This window comes from Mesoplodon bidens (genome assembly GCF_964165515.1).
Source record: "Mesoplodon bidens genome assembly, chromosome: 14".
In the NCBI taxonomy this organism is placed as follows: domain Eukaryota; kingdom Metazoa; phylum Chordata; class Mammalia; order Artiodactyla; family Ziphiidae; genus Mesoplodon; species Mesoplodon bidens.
The window spans coordinates 18,915,107-18,936,076 of NC_138170.1; the positions used below are offsets into that span (position 1 = coordinate 18,915,107).

The 20,970-nt window shown below is 45.8% G+C and overlaps 2 protein-coding genes and 1 pseudogene across 3 annotated transcripts in view; 1 reads left to right on the forward strand and 2 right to left on the reverse strand.

Annotated features, from left to right (window-relative positions):
• Positions 1-345: 345 nt before the first annotated feature.
• On the forward strand, positions 346-20,137 carry CNOT11 (CCR4-NOT transcription complex subunit 11). The gene is made up of 7 exons (XM_081254943.1): positions 346-945; positions 6,017-6,181; positions 10,005-10,157; positions 14,243-14,445; positions 15,625-15,827; positions 17,837-17,933; positions 18,056-20,137. Exons 1-7 carry the CDS (start codon positions 426-428, stop codon positions 18,251-18,253), a joined length of 1,539 nt encoding a protein of 512 aa, XP_081111069.1. The 5' UTR covers positions 346-425; the 3' UTR covers positions 18,254-20,137.
• LOC308627742 (frataxin, mitochondrial-like) lies at positions 990-5,047 on the reverse strand (annotated as a pseudogene). The gene has a single exon. The product of its transcript is annotated as a frataxin, mitochondrial-like (transcript).
• Positions 20,006-20,970, reverse strand: part of RNF149 (ring finger protein 149) — a 28,498-nt gene continuing 27,533 nt past the window's right edge. Inside the window, exon 8 of the transcript XR_014017509.1 lies at positions 20,006-20,245. The gene's annotated coding sequence lies outside the window, so the exon portion shown is untranslated. The remainder of the gene's footprint in view (positions 20,246-20,970) is intronic.

Consider the following 20,970-nt stretch of genomic DNA (forward strand, 5'->3'; position numbering starts at 1 on the left):
GGTGCCACCAGGGAAGCCCCCAAATTTTCAGATTATAAGATGCATTTTTCCAGACAATAACGTCACCCAAATTTCTAGGGACCTTCTATGCCTGGTACCACCCTCGGGGCGCCTCTGGGAGCGGACGTTGCTCGCCCATACGCAGACTGCACCACAGCATTGGGCTGTGGCACCGCGAGACTTCCGCAGCTCCCCCACTTCCGGCTTTTCGCTCCGCCCACTCGGCGTCTCGGGATCCTCTCCCTGGCCCGGTTCCAGCAGCCTCGCTCTGGGTCCGCGCCACACTCTCCTCTGCGGGCGGTTGGCTTCCCAGCGGGTTTTGTTTGCGACGCTGTCGTGCCACAGCGCGCTTTACGGCCGCGGGGACGGAGCGAGCCGGTGCTAGGGCCCCTCCGGCCCGGAAACAGGACAGGCGGGCGAGGTTGATGCCCGGCGGGGGGGCGAGCGCGGCGTGTGGCCGTCTTCTTACCGCCGCGGAGCAAAGGGGGCCCCGGGAAGCGGCGGGGTCGGTGTCTAGGAGCGGGCCAGGAGGCTCCGGCTCCGGCGGCGGCAGAGGCGGAGCGGGTGGCCCCGGGCCGGGTTGTGGAGGCCCGGGGGGCCCTGCGTGCAGGATGAGCCTGACCCCGAAGGAGCTTTCAAGCTTGCTGAGCATCATCTCGGAGGAGGCGGGCGGCGGCAGCACCTTCGAGGGCCTGTCCACCGCCTTCCACCACTACTTCAGCAAGGCCGACCACTTCCGCCTGGGCTCGGTGCTCGTCATGCTGCTGCAGCAGCCGGACCTGCTGCCCAGCGCGGCGCAGCGCCTCACGGCGCTCTACCTGCTCTGGGAGATGTACCGCACCGAGCCGCTCGCCGCCAACCCCTTCGCCGCCAGCTTCGCGCACCTGCTCAACCCCGCGCCGCCCGCCCGCGGCGGCCAGGAGCCCGACCGGCCGCCGCTCTCAGGTAAGCCCGGGTTCTCCCGCCGGGAGCCCGGTGTGCGGCGCGGAGGGTGAGATCCGGCAGCTGCTGGGCCTTCACCCACACGTGAAATGGATTGTGTCCTTTTGAAATCCTCTCCGCACCCCCTCCACCGAGTAGGGACAAGTGGCAGCTTCACGGCACCGAAAATGACTCCCAACAGTACGGGCCGTGAAACCGTGCCGCTTAGTGTTGGGCTTGACGCTGTAGTGCCTCGTGATGCAGTTCGTGCTCGTCAGGCGCGTCTGAGGTGTGTGCAGTTGTAAGTAATGACACACAGGATCTGCCCTCCTACCCCCCGGCTTTAAGTCTCAGGAGTCACCGAGAAGTCGTTCAGAACCCGAGTACGTTGTTGAGCGGAAATGCACATTCCGCAGCGTTTCAGGACTTTACAGCCGCGTTCTTGCTCTTAGGTGTCCTTGGTTAACGCGATGGGGGCAGAGGATAGAAAGTAGTCTCAATTCACGGCCTAGACTAGAAAACGCAAGACTACTGCACATTATGTAAAGTGCATGCTCGTGCACCTTTAGTGAGATCACTGGGTTGGATGCGAGGCCGCTTTTGCTATTTTTGTTTGTTTGTTTGGCTTATAAACAGAAATTTATTTCTCATCGTTCTGGAGGCTGGGAAGTCCAAGGTCAAGGCCCCAGCAGACTGGGTGTCTGGTGAAGGCCTGCTTCCTGGTGTCCTCACATGGTGAAAGGGATGAGGGAGCTCTCTGGGGTCTCTCTTCTCAGGGCACTAATCGCATTTATGAGGGCTGTGATTGGGGGTTAGGATCAACACCTAGGCATTCAGCCTACAGCCCAGGCTTAGCACAGTAATGGCACAATAAAGGATGATTATTTGAACCTGAATTCAACTGATTCAAGTAGAGCAAAACCCAAAACCATATACTTACTCTATAGTTTAAAAAAAAACAGTTCACTGTCATCTCCTCTACTAGAGGGAATTAAAGCTGGCCTGATAAGTTGCCTGACGGGACCACTAAATGTCTAAATTGGAAATCGACTATATTCTATCCAGTTTAACCCCCTCTGTTAACACGGGAAAACAGAGGTCCAGGGAGTTCGCGAAACTTGCCCAGAGACAGACAACTACTTTTGGGCTGGGCCAAGTGTAAGTCCGGGGTTCCTTTCATTAACACCAGCATCTTTTCATTTATGTGGCCTTTCACAGTTTACCAAGCACCTCTCAGCTCCATGACCTCATTTATTGTACTGTATCCATGAGCGTACAGAGGTGGCTTTTGGGAGATTTTTTGCATCCACATGTAAATGTGTGTGTACATACATATGCACATACGGAAGACACGGCACCACATCTCCCTGTGTCACCCCATGCGGGCCACACCCTGGCAGTCACAAAGCACAAAGAGAAAATGGTCTTCGGTTTGAGAATTCCTGAGTTCCCACTGATGCTTCAATACTAAAGGGCATAGAAGTGTTTACACTTTGAAGAGGAGTAGGAACGTTTTAGGCTGCCCTTTAATGAGTCTTATTTTGAGACAGGATGGCAAGTTTGGCCAACTGCTCTTCATGCGGTTTTTGTAGTAAGTCTTTCAAAGAATGGTGAAGCCAATTCATTTCTCCTCCTGGAATTTGTCCTTCTTTTTCTTTGTTGTGAGGTTATATGTTAAAGGTACGGGCATACAGACATTACAAAAGATAAGGGCTGTCACGTGAGGGAGGAAGTCAGACAATAAATCCAAAGAAACCTGTGGAAATAAAAAATCTGAACTCACGGGCAGGGCGGGAGGTGACACGGTCTTTTCACAGAGCCGTTACACATAATGCAACTGTCCTCAAAAGCAGGAATGAAAAAACTAGCCATTCAGCTGCAGAGCAAAGCTGGGGTCTTGGCTTTAGAGCTTTTTATGTCTTTAGCGTTCGGCTGGGCAGCAAGTGCCTTTTCCAGAATAGGCCAGAGAAGATAAGTCCAGTTTGGTTTTTAAGGCTTGAGTCAGCTCTGTGGCCAGCAGCTCGTGGAGGGACACACCGTCGTGGGAGTACACCCCGTTTCTCCCAGTCCAGTTGTAATGCTTGGGGCCACTGGATGGTGAAGATAACCAGATTTGCTTGTTTGGGGTCTGCTTGTTGATCACATACGTTCCTTGATCTCCACCCAGTTTAAGTGTTAAAACACCATTCCCAAAGGAGACATCATAGTCTTCAAGTGTGTAAGGTTTGTCTGCAAGTTCTTCAAAAAACTCTGCTAAGGAATCCAGCGTCTCCTCGGCCAGTTTTTCGTACGTGATATCGTCCAGAAGGCCAGCGTCACCCAGAGTTCCCATTGTCCTCAGATTCATCAGGCAGACGCTCTGCTTTTTGACATTCAGGATCTAGTTGAGGCAACAGAGGCTCAGACTGGGCTGGCTGCCTGTGCAGGCCCTGGCAGCTGTAGAGCAGGGCGTCCTTCGTTGGCCTTGGGGCCCCGGCGTGGGCCTGGACATAGCCCGGGGGCGCCGAGCCGGGCAGGAGGCTGGCAGCTGCGTGGCGCTCCAGCATCCACATCTGTTTGTTTCTTAAACTCAAGAGATGGTTTATGAGACTTGATTTTGGGAGAAGACCTGAAGCCAGGAGAGGAGAAGGGCACAGAGGAGATGGTGATGAGGGATAAGGGTACCTGGAAGACTTGGAGGAGGACAGCGGTAGTGGGCGGAGCAGCTAGTGACCAGGGGGAAACAGTTTGATCTTACAGTCCTTAAGCAGTGAGGAAACAGGCGAGTGACCCCTTTAGGTAGGGACTGCTATTCAGGGAGCCAGAAGGTAAAGTCAGCGGATTTTGAGGTAAGGCCAGAGAATTTTTCCTTGCAGGAGAAGCCTTCTGCATTTAAGCTAGTCATTGCTCCTGCTGGCAACTCCTCTGCATCTAAAGCATCTTCTCGTTGATTTCCTGCACTGTCCTTACCTAAGAGGGGTGACCTGTGCATCCCATGAGATGTCTTTAGGGTACAGGTACTGAACCTGGTTTTCAGGAAGTTTGAGAATGCTGAGAAAGTTGCTGCAACGTGTGCGTGTGGGGGGGGGCGGTCAGACCCGCCACCGAGATGGATGGGGCAGTGTGGGATTTGGGTCTGAGAGCCCTTTGAATTCTGTAGGATGGGTTAGGCAAAGGAACCATAACTTATATGATGTCATTCTTTTTTTTTTTTTTTTTTTTTTGCGGTACGCGGGCCTCTCACTGCTGTGGTCTCTCCCGTTGTGGAGCACAGGCTCCGGACCTGCAGGCTCAGCGGCCATGGCTCACGGGCCCAGCCGCTCCGCGGCATGTGGGATCCTCCCAGACCGGGGCACGAACCCGTGTCCCCTGCATCGACAGGCGGACTCTCAACCAGTGCGCCACCAGGGAAGCCCTATGATGTCATTCTTGAATGCGAAGAGTTTAAACCTAGATGTAGGCCATAGACTGCACTGTAAACAGATTTGCCAGGGAAATCCACGGATTGGTTCTTTTGCCTCTCTCTGCCTCAATTTCCGTGTCTGAAAATTGCAGATAATAAATTACGAGAAATAAAAGTATTTACAATAAGCTTTACACATTACTATCGTTACTAGGTAGGGGTGGTGCTTAAATATACAACAGAGGGAATGTCAAGGTCAAGGCTTATTATACTGTGCGTCAAGGGGAGCATCTAATGGGTATATGTGTTGAAAGTTTTTCAGACGATTCTGCTGCAGAGCCAACGTTGAGAATGTATCTGGAAGGAAGTAGGATGGCTTCCTTGCCCTCAGGAAGCTTGCAGTCTGGTTGAAGAGACTTAAACGTGATTGTAACCCAGTGTGGTTAAGGGCCGTACTAGATGTCGCATGCACAGCACCTCGTAGCACAGGAACTACAGCCGTGTAGCTGGAGGAACTTTCAGAGGGGGTGATGTTTTTGCTGGATATTGATGAGAGATGGTGGGGAGAGAAGGGTGTGGCCCTGTCACGTATTCTTAAAGAGCTGCACGTATTGGATGTTTTGAAATCAGGAATCAGAGAAGGTGAGAGATTTTCTGCAACGGGAGTATAGAACACGTGGATTGGAGGGGGGTCAGGAGATGGGATTAGGAGAGTGGGTCAGGACCACATTAGAAAGGTCTTATGAATGGTGCAGGAGTTTGGGTTTAATTCTGTGTAAACAGAATTAAAAATCTGTGAGCAGATTTGTACCTCGAAATATAACTCAGTGGTAAGTGGGCGAGTGGACTGTGGGTGGTGAGTGGGTAGGAGTCCAAGCTGGGAGCTGGAACAGGGGTCTGGCCATGGTGCTGCGGTAGGATGGACGCCGCCGGGTAAGCAGGTGGCTCTGGGATTAAAGGGAAGCATCAGTGTCCAGCACTCTGGGCATTGTAGCCGTGCTGTGGACTGAAACAGGTGTGTGAAGTGTATTTGCGGAGCTAGTGATTGCTTCCTTGTCTCTTTAACTTTTACACAGTTGCTGGTAGCAGTAGAGAAGAAAAGCATTTCTGAGCACTGTAGTTTGTTTTATTTGTTTTTGCCTGCATATGTAAGCCTTTGCAGGAATTGAAGCATGTTAGGAAACAAAGTTGGTTGTTTTGTTTTGTTTTGTTTTGTTTTGGCCGCACCGTGCGGCTTGCGGGATCTTAGTCCCCCTACCACCAGGGATCAAACCCGGGCCCCGGCAGTGAGAGCGCCGAGTCCTAACCACTGGACTGCCAGAGAATCCCCCAAATGAAAGTTCTTACAAAAGCCTTAAGTTTCATTGCCACAAATCATAGAATTTCAGTTGACATACAGTTCATCTAGAGATTATTTGAAGTATAAGGGAGGATGTGTGTAGGGTGCAAAGACTACACCATTTTATATAAGGGGCCCAAGCATCCTTGGATTTTAGTATTCCCAGGGTGTCCTGGGACCAGTCCTCCTCAGGGACACTATTTAATTACATTTTGATGAGTGTATCTATTTGGTTAAATGAATCTTCAATTGTAAGTTTGTCTTTGAAGGTACATGAGTTGAGGTGACCAGTAGCAAATGCTAATTTCGCCAGACTCAAGATAATGTTTGAAAATAACCGTTGGAGGAACTGTTGGGCGTTTTTCTGTTGACAGGATTTTTACCTCCTATAACTCCGCCGGAAAAGTTTTTTCTTTCCCAGCTGATGCTGGCACCTCCACGGGAACTCTTCAAAAAGACACCGCGACAGATTGCCCTGATGGACGTCGGAAACATGGGCCAGGCTGTGGACATTAGCGGGCTTCAGCTAGCCCTGGCTGGTAAGGAGGCATCCCGCTCAGGCATCTACTTGTGTGCTGGCATTAGGCCTGTTTTCTTGAGGTACTCCATTTACATGAAGGTCTTTGTAACTGTACGAAACAGTTAGTATTCTCTGTGAAAAACATAGCTTCAGTACTGGATCCTTGCTATTATGGGATATAAATTTCATTTTGAGTTTTCACTTGAATTGATTGCTTTTCCAGTTTAAGAAGAACGCTGAGTAAAACTTGGTCCGTTTAAAATTTTCCTGATGTCATTTCTACTCAAAGCGATGTGCAAATTCAATGCAATTCTTATCAAAATCCCAACAGTGTGTTTTGCAGAAATAGAAAATTCATATGGAATCTCAAGGGACCCAGAATGGCTGAAACAGTGTCATCTCGGCACCTTTATCGAAAATCGTTTGATTATATATATATATATATATGGGAAGGTTTATTTCTGGGCTCTCTATTCTACGTCATTGGTCTATTTGTCTTTTGTTTTTAATATTTATTTATTTATCTGGCTGCGTTGGGTCTTTGTTGCTGCACGCGGGCTGTCTCTGGTTGCGGCCAGTGGGGGCTACTTTTCATTGCAGGTGTGTGGGCTTCTCATTGCGGTGGCTTCTCTTCATTGCGGAGCATGGTCTCTAGGCATGCGGGCTTCAGTAGTTGTGGCGTGTGGGCTCAGTAGTTGTAGCTCGCTGGCTCTAGAGCACAAGCTTAGTAATTGTGGCGCACAGGCTTAGTTGCTCCGCGGCATGTGGGATCTTCCCAGACCAGGGCTCAAACCCATGTCCCCTGCATCGGCAGGCGGATTCTTTGTGTGTGTGTGTGTGGTATGTGGGCCTCTCACTGTTGTGGCCTCTCCCGTTGCGGAGCACAGGCTCCGGACGCTCAGTCTCAGCGGCCATGGCTCACGGGCCTAGCCGCTCCGCGGCATGTGGGATCTTCCCGGACCGGGGCACGAACCCATGTCCCCTGCATCGGCAGGCGGACTCTCAACCACTGCACCACCAGGGAAGCCCGGTCTATTTGTCCTTATTCTAGTACCACCCTTTTGATTAGGATGGCTTTTTTTTTTTCCTTTCATGTAAAAAGGGTTTTATTTGCAGGGGAGCAGGACACTAATCCAAGTCATACTAGTAGCTTTTGTGAAACTGAGAGGTGTGAGACCTCCACCCTGTTCTGCTTCAAGATTATTTGGGCACCTTCTGTTACACGTGTAAGCAAATGAATGGGTGGTCTTGAAGCAAACCCGTGTTGTGATAGAAAATAACGAGACCTTGAACAGGGTGGTCAGGGAGAGCCTCTCCATATAAGGATAAAGAAGAGCAGCTTTTGCTAACCTGCTCTAAGCAAAAGTGCAGATGCATGGGTCTCATCACCTGAGAGCAATTCATTAGGGAAATTCTGATCTGTAGCCAGATTTGTGAACCCTTGACCTTGTAATTAAGTGAGCTGCAGGGTTAATTTGACAGTGCAACATCCTTAGATTTCATGCCCTGTGACATTTGGCATCTTATATAAGGTGACATCTAATCTTCTCTTTCCTTGGGGCATTCTGAATCTTACTTACTTACTTACTTACTTATTTATAAATTTATTTAATTAATTAGTTTATTTATTTATTAAATTTTTGGCTGCATTGTGTCTTCGTTGCTGTGCGCAGGCTTTCTCTAGTTGCAGCGAGCGGGGGCTACTCTTGGTTGCAGTGTGCGGGCTTCTCATTGCATTCGCTTCTCTTGTTGCGGCGAGCGGGGGCTACTCTTGGTTGCGATGTGTGGGCTTCTCACTGCAGTGGCTTCTCCTATTGCGGAACACAGGCTCCAGGCACGCAGGCCTCAGTAGTTGTGGCTCGCGGGCTCCTGAGCGCAGGCTTAGCAGTTGTGGCGCACGGGCTTAGTTGCTCTGTGGCACGTGGGATCCACCCAGACTAGGGCTTGAACCCGTGTCCCCCGCATTGGCATGCGGATTCCCAACCACTGCGCCACCAAGGAAGCCCTGAACCTTATTATTATTTTTTTTAAGTATTTTGTTATTTATTTATTTTTGGCTGTGTTGGGTCTTCGTTTCTGTGCAAGGGCTTTCTCTAGTTGTGGCAAGTGGGGGCCACTCTTCATCGCGGTGCGTGGGCCTCTCACTGTCACGGCCTCTCTTGTTGCGGAGCACAGGCCCCAGACACGCATGCTCAGTAATTGTGGCTCACGGGCCCAGGTGCTCTGCGGCATGTGGGATCTTCCCAGACCAGGGCTTGAACCCGTGTCCCCTGCATTGGCAGGCAGATTCTCAACCGCTGTGCCAACAGGGAAGCCCTGAACCTTATTTTTAAACTACTAAATGTTAACAATGTAACAATGGTTATTTTCTGAAACTAAGAGAACTCTTTTTCAGACTTTTAATATTGAAGGTACACAAAAGTACTTGTTAGCTACTAGTGCCAGATGCAATGTATTAACAGAAATAAAATAATTATTTTCTTAACCAAAGACAGTGTGAAAACTGGTGCCGAGGTGATGGGCAGTTTCAGTCACCTTACCTTTAGAAGTGACGTATATTCTGAGATTTCTAGCTTTGTATTCAGTAATGTAAGAATCAGATCTCATTTCCTTTTCAACTTGTGATGACTTGAATCAGCCCATGAGAAAGTTTTAAAGTACATCAAGCTCAGGGACTTCCCTGGTGGTGCAGTGGTTAAGAATCTGCCTGCCAGTGCAGGGGACACAGGTTCAAGCCCTGGTCTGGGAAGATCCCGCATGCCGCAGAGCAACTAAGCCCGTGCGCCACAACTACTGAACCCACGCTTCGCAACTCCTGAAGCCCATGCGCCTAGAGCCCATGCTCCACAACAAGAGAAGCCACCACAATGAGATGCCCGCACACCGCAATGAAGAGTAGCCCCCGCTTGCTGCAACTAGGGAAAACCTGGGCACAGCAACGAAGACCCAACACAGCCAAAAATAAATAAATAAATGTATAAAGTACATCAAGCTCAGAAAGGAATATGTGACTAGAGTTAAGATTGAGAGGCTTGGCACAGTGGCTAAGCTGGCTGTCCCCTAGAGCTGTTTGCTGTCCTCTGCCCAGGCTGAAGATGTCTTAATCATTTTCACAAGTGCTTAAGAAAAAAAGGGAAGTACACCTATCTTCTCTGGAGCTAGCCACACAGATCATCTGTACGGAGGCTGGCCTAAAATTCAGATGTCTTTACAGTGGGATCCAGGGACCAAAGGTGTACTTACGGATGATGCAGTTGCATTTTCCTAACTTTAAGAAAACAAGCAGACAAGTTAAACATCAGTAACCACAAGGGGCAGTTATAACTACAGTGTGTGTGCAGTAGTATCTTGTTTTAACAGATTTTCCCCTGGTTCCTAATTGGATTGAATATCTTTTCAGATGTTTAATTTATTTGTTTTTATTTTTGGCTGTGTTGGGTCTTCGTTGCTGCACATTGGCTTTCTCTAGTTGCATCGAGCGGGGGCTTCTCTTGTTGCAGAGCACAGGCTATAGAGCACAGGCTCAGTAGTTATGGCACACGGGCTTCGTTGCTTCGCGGTATGTGGGATCTTCCTGGGCCAGGGATCGAACCATGTCCCCTGCATTGACAGGCAGATTCGTAACCACTGTGCCACCAGGGAAGCCTCAAGCTTTTTAAAAATTAAACACTTGTTGAAGTCATTAGCCCATTTTTTCCTATTTTTTAAAAATTGATAATATATCCTCAATCTGGCCCTTTGTTTATGTGTTGTAGATAACTTTCTCCATTTAGTAGCTTCTCTTTTCACTCTCCTTGTGGTGCCCTCAATTTTGAAATGTTTCCTATTTTAATCTATTTCAGAACGCCAGTCTGAATTGCCAACTCAAAGTAAGGCCAGCTTCCCTAGCATTCTCAGTGACCCAGACCCGGATTCTTCTAATTCTGGATTTGACAGCTCCGTTGCCTCTCAGATCACGGAAGCTTTAGTCAGTGGACCAAAGCCACCTATTGAAAGTAGGTATATTTAATTTGATGTTCTTGGTTTTATGTTATCAGCGTCCCCCTGAGACTTTCTGGTTTTCTGAAACATCGTGTTGTTTTTGTTGATACTTCGTGATTTTTTTTTTTTTTTTTTTTTTTTTTTTGCGGTATGTGGGCCTCTCACTGTTGTGGCCTCTCCCGTTGCGGAGTACAGGCTCCAGACGGGCAGGCTCAGTGGCCATGGCTCACGGACCCAGCCGCTCCGCGGCATGTGGGATCTTCCCGGACTGGGGCACGAACCCGTGTCCCCTGCATCGGCAGGCGGACTCTCAACCACTGTGCCGCCAGGGAAGCCCCTTCGTGAATTTTTAAAAATTTATTTTATTGAAGTACAGTTGATTTACAATGTTGTGTTAATTTCTGCTGTACAGCAGAGTGATTCAGTTATACGTGTGTGTGTGTGTGTGTGTATATATATATATATATGTACATTCTTTTTCATATTCTTTTCCATTGTGGTTTTTCACAGGATATTAAATATAGTTCCCTGTGCTTTAAAGTAGGACCTTGTGGTTTATCCATTCTCTATATAATAGTTTGCATCTGCTAATCCCAAACTCCCAATCCATCCCTCCCCAATCCCCTCTTCCCCTTGGCAACCACAAGTCTGTTCTCTATGTCTGTGAGTCTGTTTCTGTTTCATAGATAAGTTCATTTGTGTCACATTTTAGACTCCACATATAAGTGATATGATATTTTTCTCTGGCTTCATACAGTATAATAATCTCTAGGTGCCTCCATATTGCTGCAAATGTCATTATTTCATTCTTTTTTATGGCTTAGTAATATTCCATTGTATAAATATACCACATCTTCTTTATTGTTTCATCTGGCGATGGACATTTACGTTGTTTCCATGTCTTGCCTATTGTGAATAGTGCTGCTGTGAACATAGGGGTGCATGTATCTTACAGTTTTGTCTGGATATATGCACAGGAGTGGGATTGCTGGATCAGACGGTAACTCTGGAACCTCCATACTGTTTTCTATAGTGGCTGCACCAATTTACATTCCCGTCCATAATGTAGGAGGGTTCTCTTTTCTCCACACCCTCTCCAGCATGTTATTTGTAGTTTTTTGTTTGTTTGTTTGTTTTTTGTGGTATGCGGGCCTCTCACTGTTGTGGCCTCTCCCGTTGTGGAGCACAGGCTCCGGACACGCAGGCTCAACGGCCATGGCTCACGGGCCTAGCCACTCCACGGCATTTGGGATCTTCCCGGACTGGGGCACGAACCTGTGTCCCCTGCATCGGCAGGCGGACTCTCAACCACTGTGCCACCAGGGAAGCCCTGTTGATTTTTTAATGATGGCCATTCTGACCGGTGTGAGGTGGTACCTCATTGAAGTTTTAATTTGATTTGCATTTCTCTAATAATTAGCAATGCTGAGCATCTTTTCATGTGCCTGTTGGTGATCTGTATGTCGTCTTTGAAGAAATGTCTCTTTAGGTCTGCTCATTTTTTGATTGGGTTGTTTGTTTTTTTTTCTGTTGAGTTGTATGAGCTGTTTGTATATTTTGGAAATTAAACCCTTGTTGGTCGTACCATTTGCACATGTTTTCTCCCAGTCTGTAGGTTGTCTTTTCATTTTGTTTATGGTTTCCTTTGCTGTATAAAAGCTTGTAAGTTTGATTAGGTCCTATTTGTTTACTTTTGCTTTTATTTCTATTGCCTGGGAGACTGACCTAAGAAAACACTGGTAGGATTTATGTCAGAGAATGTTAAACATGAATTTAGTGAGAAACTTCCTAGTATAGTGTCTGGAACATAGTAGAGATGCTCAATAAAAGTTAGTTTCTTGGGCTTCCCTGGTGGCGCAGTGGTTAAGAATCCGCCTGCCAGTGCAGGGGACACAGGTTCAAGCCCTGGTCTGGGAAGATCCCACATGCCGCGGAGCAACTAAGCCCATGCACCACAACTACTGAACCTGCGCTCTAGAGCCCACAAGTCACAACTACTGAGCCTGCGCACCTAGAGCCTGTGCTCCATAACAAGAGAAGCCACTGCAATAAGAAGCCCGCGCACCACAACGAAGAGTAGCCCCTGCTCACCGCAACTAGAGAAAGCCTGCACGGCAATGAAGACCCAATGCAGCCAAAAATAAATTAATTTTAAAAACTTTAAAAAGTTAGTTTCTTTTTTAATAAAAATACCAAGTTTGGGGGAATTCCCTGGTGGTCCAGTGGCTTCCACTGCAGGGGGTGCAGGTTCCATCCCTGGTCAGGGAACTAAGATCCCACATGATGTATGATGCAGCCGAAAAAATCCCAGGTTTTTTTTATTACATACCTATCATCAGCATATCTAAGGATATAAAGTCTCTGATTTTACTGAAATGAGTTTATTTTTGTAGCTTATTACCTTTTTGTTTCCTACTTCATTAATCTTATCATTCTCCATTGAAGTTTTACTGACCTTATAGCTCTTAATTTACTTTAATTCAAAGAAAACTATTGAACTTGAAATAATAGAGCAGCATTTTTAATTTTTTTAAATTAATTAATTTATTTTTGGCTGTGTTGGGTCTTTGTTGCTGCGCGTGGGCTTTCTCTAGTTGTGGCGAGCGGGGGCGACTCTTCGTTGCGGTGCACGCACTTATTGCAGTGGCTTCTCGTTGCAGAGCATGGGCACCAGGCACGCGGCATCAGTTGCTCCACAGCATGTGGGTTCTTCCTGGACTAGGGCTTGAACCTGTGTCCCCTGCATTGGCAGGTGATTCTTAACCACTGCGCCACCAGGGGAGTCCTGCATTTTTTGGTTTTATACGATTCTGTGTGGTTTTAATGATGAAAGCATGCTTTCTGCTTAGGGATAAGAACATGTTCTCCAGACTATAGTGTCACCTTGAGTTTAAAACTTACACTGTGACTTTTAATGCCATTTACAGTAGGTCTTTGGAATAAGTAAGTCTCAGCTAGTCACAGTGTGTGAGAAGGTCCGAGGCACAGTTGGATTGTATTTAATACTTGCTCGGGCACATCTTTGACTTGAATGGGCCACTGGAAAGGTGTGTAAGAAGCAAATCAATCAGATATTAGGTCTGAGTCTAGCTGAACACCAGGCATCCTTACCTCATGGGAGCTTTCTCTTTATCACATAGGTATAACTTCTCGTGAAATGTTTAAAACTTTCTTTTTGTAAATGGGCTGCAGAGATTCATGTGCTAGTTCTGGTGATATATGTGAAGAGATGGTGTAGTTTAAGATGAAGGGATGATTCTTAGCCAGACACAGACATTTTCAGTAATCTAGGGGACCTAGTAATCTCAAATTTGGCCGGGGCTCGGTCCATGAGAGGAGTTAACCATCTTAGACCCTATGTGGGAACCAAAGTGAGGGGTGAAATTTGCTGATAAGTCCCAGACAGCATTTATTTTAGTGGGTTTATAACTTAGGGATCAATCTTGTCAAATAGTTGAGGTATTAAATTGAGTCACTTCACTATTCTGTTGTATTTTTACTGTTTTAAGAAAATGATATAGCATTTATGAATTTAGGGGTTTACGAAAGTCTCCAGATTCACTTGAGAATGTCAATAGTCAACCGTACCTTTCCCCTGCCATTTCATCTCCACATAATTTGCTACTTCAGGGTTATAAGATGCAAAAACAAAACCAGTACACATCATATGGCCTCTGAATAAAATAGTACTGAGAATAGGATGAGTGAGATCAATTAGTGTTTTTTCCCACCCAGACTTACCCATGGAGTACGTTGTGTCCTTGTACGATTGAGTGGTGGTCGTGCTTGAACTAGGACTTGTTGGGTTGGGTGGTGGTAATGTTTTCCTCTCCTCCCCCAAAAAAGATAGATTTGGTCTCTGACATAATAATGTTATGTCAGTGTTTCATTTTCTTGTGTTCTGAATAAAACCCTGCCTTTACGTCGTTTCTGCTTCTGATTTTCAAGTCAGAGTGTTGCTGTGTTGTCCTTAAGAGAGGTGTTGCTGCACTTCCCTGAGCGAGTCTGTGAGGTTTATACAGGCGTGTCACGGGGTCAGCGGGGGTCAGCGGGGTCAGCCGAGTGACAGAAGCAGTCAGACATGCTACTTTGATTACAGGCCATTTCCGGCCAGAGTTTATCCGTCCACCACCTCCGCTCCACGTGTGTGAGGATGAGCTGGCTTGGCTCAATCCAACCGAGCCCGACCACGCGATTCAGTGGGACAAGTCAATGTGTGTGAAGAACAGCACTGGCGTGGAGATCAAGCGAATAATGGCCAAAGCCTTCAAAAGCCCCTTATCTTCTCCTCAACAGACACAGGTATATATTTATTGGAAACATGTTCCTGTATGTAATTCACCAGGTGTTTTCGTTTTTCATAAAGTGATAAATGACCAGTAACATGATGTTGGCGGCATGAGCCAGCGGTAGGCGGCGTGGTCTCTGAAGCTCTGTTCTGCCCTCCCACTCGGCTCACTTCACTCCGGCAGGGCACGAAGTCTGGTGCCCGAAAACCTAGCGACTTCTGTTTGGGACCAGTTTGACTCTGGGGTGTAGGATGGCGCTCACTCCTGCTCTGCGCTGCTGGGCACTTTATGTACACTGTTACTAAGCTGGACAGGACTCCAGGAGGGTAAGCGGAATCATTAACATTTAACCAGGAAGGTAAACTAGCAGCCATCACACAGCTGGTTAATGGTGGATTCAAAATAGCGCCCCCACACCCAATGTGACACTTCCCTCGGGGGAAAGGCCGGACACCGTGGGCGGTTCTGGTTGGTGAACTTTATTCTTCAGTTAGCACACTTTCACATTAGAACCTGCCAGGAGATACATCTCCAACGTAGTTCATTTTGCTTACCACGCCATCATGAAACAGTACATGTGTATATACAAGGAGACAGGGGAAGGAGCACAGAACATTTAGAAGAATGTTCCAATTTGGCAGAAGAAATTGTCTTTGAGGACACCTATTTGAGAGCAAGTGTGCAGTGTGCCGGCAGACAGACCCTCCCCCCTCCCCGTCCCCCTCTCAGGCATTTGTTCCCCTGGGCGCTGGGTGGGGCTTTGGTTCCTGATGTTCCCTGGTGATCTCTGTGGTCTGTGCTTTTCAGGAGTACTACTCGGTAAGATTATTTTTAACAAATGACAGGGAAAAACCTACAAAGGACTTAAGGATGATATTGTTAAAATCCAGACAATATTGTATCCAAACAATACTGATTCTGGTTTAATGCCCAGGATGCATTAGTGTCGTTTGTAAACTGTTGTGAAGGTGCCTGATTTTAATATCTGACAATTCAAATGCAAATTTTAAAATATCAAAGAATGATGATGATCATGGATTTGAAGGAAGACATTTATAAAGTTGGTTCAGCGCAGATACTATAACTTTTCTTTATAAAATACTTGTTTTTTTGTATGCATGCAGGAAAGAGAATTTCTGATTTGATTCAGGAACCTCTCTTTTTCTCTTTCTAAAAATTTGATTATATTTAGCTCCTTGGAGAGTTGGAAAAGGACCCCAAACTCGTTTATCATATTGGCCTCACTCCAGCCAAGCTTCCTGACCTAGTGGAAAACAACCCTCTGGTCGCTATAGAAATGTTGCTGAAGTTAATGCAGTCAAGCCAGATCACTGAGTATTTTTCGGTTCTGGTCAATATGGACATGTCATTACATTCAATGGAAGTTGTAAACCGGTAAGTTTCTATACGCGATCAAATGCGGACAGGGGTGTGTAATGTAGATCCGGATTAAATGACTAGAAGGGAAAAACCAGCAACAATTTTTTTTTCCCTGATACTGTTAGTCTGAGAAAACCCATTAAATCAATAATCTGAGCCTTAGTGACTGCATGTGAATTTAGCACCCACTAGCAAGAACTTGGGAGAGTATTTCAAGTATTTAGCACTAGTAGCAGCATCAGTGAAACTTAATTGCTAAAATTCATTTCCTGCATATGGTTGTATATTCTTTACACAAATTACAGATACATTATTTCTCGTTAGTGACTAACAGCTGTATCAGTATGGGTCTAGAAGCTGAGAAAATTCTGGGAATGCCTTCCTAGAATTCGTTGTGTGCACCGTTCTCTGAACCTTCCTTTGATTTGGCCTCCTTGCTCCGTTGTCATCAACTGTCCGGGAAACAATACATTCCCTTCTCAATGTGCTCTGAATAGTGGTTTCTCACTTTGTTGTTTTGCTTACAAATATGTTTTAGGTAAGTTACAAATTCCATAGGCTTGGGGGGTTAGCTTGGGAGCCTACTGTTGATTAAGCTGTCTGTGGATAGTGTAGCCATATGTGCAAGCTTGCCTGATGTGGTCCCAGTTTAGGCTTCTCATCCTCAGGGCTCCCCTCCATGTGGCGTCCTGTTCTGGGGGCTAAATTGTATAGTTTTTCTGCTTATGGGGAGGTCCATTCTGAGTGCTAGGCAACTGCACTTCAATTAGAGCACATCTTTTGAACACTCACTCGTTTGTAAGTTGGGGATTAATTGTTTTTTTAACCTACTTAAAGCTGTACTAAAGAATATGTCCTGGGAATCCCTGGAGGTCCGGTGGTTAGCACTCTGCACTTTTACTGCCAAGGGCCCGGGTTCCATCCCTGGTGGGGGACTAAGATCTTGCAAACCACACGGTGTAGCCAAAAAAAAAAAAAAAAAACCCCAAACAAAATAAACCACAATGAAGTTAATCAGCTGGTGGGAAAAGCCTGGCTGGAAGCCAAGGGATCCCAAGTGTGTGTGTAGGAGAGCGCAGGTTTGTGGGAGGGAAACACGAGGTATTCACCTTTTACTTTCTATGCCGGCAAAACCGGCTGGCTGCTTGCTGACCTGCGGCTTCATTTCTGCGCCCTCATCCAGGCCTTTGGCCTTTCCCCGTTGCTGAGACTCACTCCTCTTTGGGGGCTGCCTTCTGCTCAGGGCCTCTGGGCCGACCATGCTCTAAGTGCCCACTTACTGTCTAAACCAGCTGTTAGGCACTTAGGCATGAAATTCCTATTTCGCCCTCCCCCCCACCCCTTAAACATTCACAGAATCCTTTGGAAAATACCAGCCACCCCTTGAAGACTCTAGACCAAGGTGCCTTTTGCTACCTTCCAGCCAGGTCTTTCCCACCGAGCTGGTCCCTGATGCCACAATTCGTTCAGATTATCTACTTAGTTGGAAGGAACGCCACTTCTCTCCTTGGGTTTCGATTTAAGTCGTTTGCCCTGTTGTTGACTTCTCCCGAGTCTTTCACTTACATCACTCTTTGTGCAAACGCCACATGTTAGCACTTAGTTATACATTGTGCTGTTCAGTTACTACCACGCCTTTCTTCACATGCGTTCCTCGCATAGCACTTGTGTGTAATCAGGTTAGTAAACATTACTTACGTGGACAGACTAACTGCTCGGGTTGTTAGAGCTTGGATGATAACTATGAATTCTGATTCAGCCAAGAGCACACAGGGACATGCTGCTCAATGCATATTGCATGTGTAATGCTAAGTGTAGACCTAAGAAAAGGAAGTGTCACTTATGGCGGGGGGTCGGGGGGCTCCGAGGTTTACTTGCATAAACTTACTTAAAACAGTTGACTGGATCATATATCAGAATTTTTCATTAAATTACCAAAGGAAATTTTATATTTTATGGTGAACGGTGTTTTAAAATGTTATTAGCAAATAAAATTAACAGCCCTTTCTAACTTTATGAAACAGACTAACTACAGCTGTTGATCTACCTCCTGAATTTATTCACCTTTATATATCAAATTGCATTTCTACCTGTGAACAAATTAAGGATAAATATATGCAGGTAAGTAATAGAAATTTTTGTGTGTGTATATATATATATATATATATATATATATATATATATTTGTAAATTTTTTTTATAAATACCTGCCCAGAAAACACACAGTAAAATTTCTTTTTCAGAATCGTCTGGTGCGTCTCGTGTGTGTCTTTCTCCAGTCCTTGATCCGTAACAAAATCATCAACGTGCAGGACTTGTTTATAGAAGTGCAGGCCTTCTGTATTGAGTTCAGCAGGATACGAGAAGCTGCAGGCCTCTTCCGGTTGTTGAAGACCTTGGACACTGGGGAGACACCTTCTGAGACCAAGATGTCCAAGTGATACCTCGTCGGGACCACCTGTTCATCGTTCAGCTATGCCGTGCTTTTCATTTTTAAAACTGTTCAGACCCTGAGTGATTGCTTGGCTTAATGCGTATAAACACCACTTTATCCACTTAAAGCAAAGTTTTGCTTTCCTGGATGACTTTTTCTTTTAGATGAAGTTTTGGTAAGAACTTGGACGAATGTGTCTTGCTGATGATTATCCATTGGGGACATCATCCCAAACGAAGTCACTGCACAAAGTCGATGAGGTCTTCAGCACTGAAGAGCAAGGTGCCTGTTTTTGCTTAAGATGTAAGTCACGGGCTTCAGATAAGGCAAGAATACCGTTTTCCTGAGGTTCCAACGTTGAAAGTTTCTAGTGAGAGTAAACTGAAGACACTCTTAAGAACCTGCCTTACTGCCCCTGAGGTCTTGAATCATCATCACGTGACGGTATTCTGACCCTTGAACTACTCACTGGGTGCAGTGTGAGCCTCGGACACCCGTGTACCTTATCCTTTCTTGTCATGGGGACCTAAGAGACAACAGCGGGCTGCCTACAGACGTGGGAATTCTTAGAAACCTATTTTCCAAGACTATAACAGCTGGTAATTTTCTGGGCCTTCTCTCCTGTTAACAGTCTAAGAGCGTCGGTACTTGAGGAGGAAGGAGGGCACCGGGGGCCGTGCTGCGCGGCTGCTCGCCGAGTGGGCTTTGTGCCCTTCCCGTGGCGTCCTGTGGGCTGTTTAACCCCTCATTTAACTCTGGACAGCAGTGCCTTACATTAAAGTTTTCTATGAATTCATTATTATCTGATGTATTTTTCACTCGAAGACATCATGAAAAACTCCCCATCTGCTGAGGTACTTTCAAAGCATATTCTTCGTAGGAACAGGAATCGCCTTCCAATCCAACCCTTAGCAAAAGTTAAAGGATGCCAAGCCGAGAGGTTTTAAGATGAGTACAAATTCCCACCTTGTAATATTGGCAAAACAGTACTCTTAGATTTATGAGAAATTTTAGCTTAGTTATTATGCAGGGCAGGGATTTATAAATATATTTGCTTCAAGGAAATAAGGACCCAAACTGGTATAACAGGTGCACCTTCAGACATCTAAATGATGGCAACAGTTGACCTCTCAACACCTAATGGCTGGCATCACCGTTTTGCATGTTAGCACTGGGCAAAGAAACAGTTCATTATTCAAATACTCTCTGGAACGGCAAAGTTTCAACCGCGCTTTGCCGCAAGCCTCCCAACCTCAGGCTCCAGGCCCTGCTGATTCCTGGTAAGGCGGAGCCTCCTGGCTGCATGCACGTAGCTCGCCTAACGCAAGTTTTCTCAGTGAGGTACCTCACCAGCGCGCAGGAGCAGCCAGGGTGACAACACTGTGCCTGGGGTCCGTTCCAAACTGAAATCACCAACGAGAAGCACAACATTTTGGAAACGTGGGACTACATAGAGCACAAAAGGACACCTGCTGACAGTCTGAGCTGAAACTAGAAGACAGCATCCAGCAGCTCAGCACGGTCACTGCCCCCGGGGTGTCCACGAGCCACCGCAGATGTGCTACACACACCTGATTTGGAGCTGCAAGTGTGCTTCGGTGGGCAGATCTGCAGATGTGGCCTGAGACTAAAGACAGACCACTGCGCATCGTTTCCAGATTACAGTACTGGTGTTTACTTGACAGAGGAAAGGTTTTCAAATTTATTTTAAATAAATAGCTTACAAAAAATAGTAATTATATTTAGAGAACATTTAAAAAAAAATACAAGATACACAGTTACACCACCAGCAAAAAGTTCTTCATTAAACATATTTAAAAGTAGAAGAAAGTTTACCTGAAATAAAAGAAACAATAATCCTGGGATTCAATAAACTGCAGTCAACTTTTAAGTGTCATCAAATGAGTTCATTTTAACTGTCATGTTTTTTAAAAACCACACCTTGAATTCTCTGGACTTTTAGTTCCAATCTGTTGTAGCTTTAATATCTTCAAATTATCTGTTAAAAAGAAGACAGCAAGAAGACCTGTTAAAAAGACATCTTAGGGTAGAAAGTTCAAAAAAGTATTTGCAATCCTAAATTTTAACTATTTCAAATACCTCTCTTTAACAGTATTATTTCGTTAAATAAGGAAATGGTATCACTCAATTTTTATTCTTATAGAATACAGGTACACTTTCATAAATTTTAAGTAGCATGTACTACTGTATTATGCATTTTGTGATGATTCACATTCCCATGGTGAACAGTAGATCACATACCTATTTTAAATGATACTAGGGTGATATCCCTAAAATATTTCAAGGGTTAAAATGGAAAATTAACACATGGGAAGAACTTTTTACATACTTGTTAAAATTCCTGCACCCTGTACCAAGAGATTTTGCTAATTTCCTTTTTTATCTGGTCTTTTCTTTTTATGCAATCACTACTGTTCTTATAAGGAAAATCCTTGAGGAAAGGACTTCCATAATCCTGGGATTCAATAACTGTAGTCAGCCCAACAGAAAGTACTAGTGTTCCCAAGTTTCTCTTAGTCCTTAATACACAAGCCTACAACTCATCAAGAAGAATGGATTGACTTTTCTTGTACTAATTTTAAACAAATGTAGTGCAAATACTTTTTTTGATTTACAACTTATTTTATATTTATACTTTGCTGTTAGAACAAGGGTAGATCTCTAGCTGCATGGCTGATGATGACATTGTAGACGTTTCACTTT